The 891-nt window shown below is 41.0% G+C and overlaps 1 protein-coding gene across 1 annotated transcript in view; it reads left to right on the top strand.

The window, feature by feature from the left end:
• The window catches only part of LOC119588506, a gene marked incomplete in the record, with an annotated part of 22,356 nt that overhangs the window by 6,623 nt on the left and 14,842 nt on the right, over window positions 1-891 (top strand). Inside the window, 2 exon segments of the mRNA XM_037937151.1 lie at window positions 84-340; window positions 585-738. Of these exon segments, the coding sequence (XP_037793079.1) occupies window positions 84-340; window positions 585-738 (411 nt within the window).

The following is an 891-nucleotide window of genomic DNA, read 5'->3' on the forward strand; positions in this document are numbered from 1 at the left end:
TGCAAATACTCTCACTCTCCTTCTTCCTCAAAGCATGCCCAAAGTAACCCCCCTTGTAACCGAATCTCAAATTCGTCTCCCAGGATAATGTACAGGGCATTACTAGCCACTCAAGAACCGTAGTTGTAGAGCCAGAACCTCCTCCGGACACCCCACAGCACCTCCAACCCGACCCTTCCACATCAGCATCAAATACATTGACAGTGCCGGTTAGATCTGGTGCACAAAGAAGTGAGAGACGGTCGGGTATTGACTCCATAGCGAGGAGGCTGGCCAACAAGAGGAAACAACATAGTCTCTCCTCGTCAACGTATACTGGGTCTTCAGATTATTACCAGAGGTATGAGGGATTGTGTTTCTTGGGTTGTTTGATTAACTGTTCACGGTTTGTGTCTGTATACATTTTTTCATGAAATGTTTTTGAAAGCCTTGATTCTCTCCCCCTTCTTTTTCCTCTTTTCCTTTTTAAGGTTGAATATAGTCATGGCTTTTTCTTTATTTCTTTCCTTAGAGATAGACATTTGATAAAGACAACTTTTATGTTATCACTTCATTGACAATTTTTTGAACTCGCTCTCTTTCAGAATAAGCGAAATCAACAACAAGCGAGACAAGCTCAGCCGAGACTGCTCAGTTGTGTTGGAAGACATAGGGGGTGTTGCCAATGCAATGTATCAAACGTATGTACCGCCATCCAAACCTTCTCCAGTATCCACAATCAGGAATTTAATCGATGAGGTGAGATATCTATCCTTAAAGAATTATTGCCTTTTGTGGAGGTTGTAGGTGAGCCGCATAATTGAGATTTCACTCTTTATTTATACATTTTGGTAAAGAGAACTGGTTATTTGTATGTTTTATGCATTGTGTTTGTGAGGACTATAATTTTTT

The sequence above is a fragment of the Penaeus monodon genome, chromosome 24, assembly GCF_015228065.2.
Source record: "Penaeus monodon isolate SGIC_2016 chromosome 24, NSTDA_Pmon_1, whole genome shotgun sequence".
In the NCBI taxonomy this organism is placed as follows: Eukaryota; Metazoa; Arthropoda; class Malacostraca; order Decapoda; family Penaeidae; genus Penaeus; species Penaeus monodon.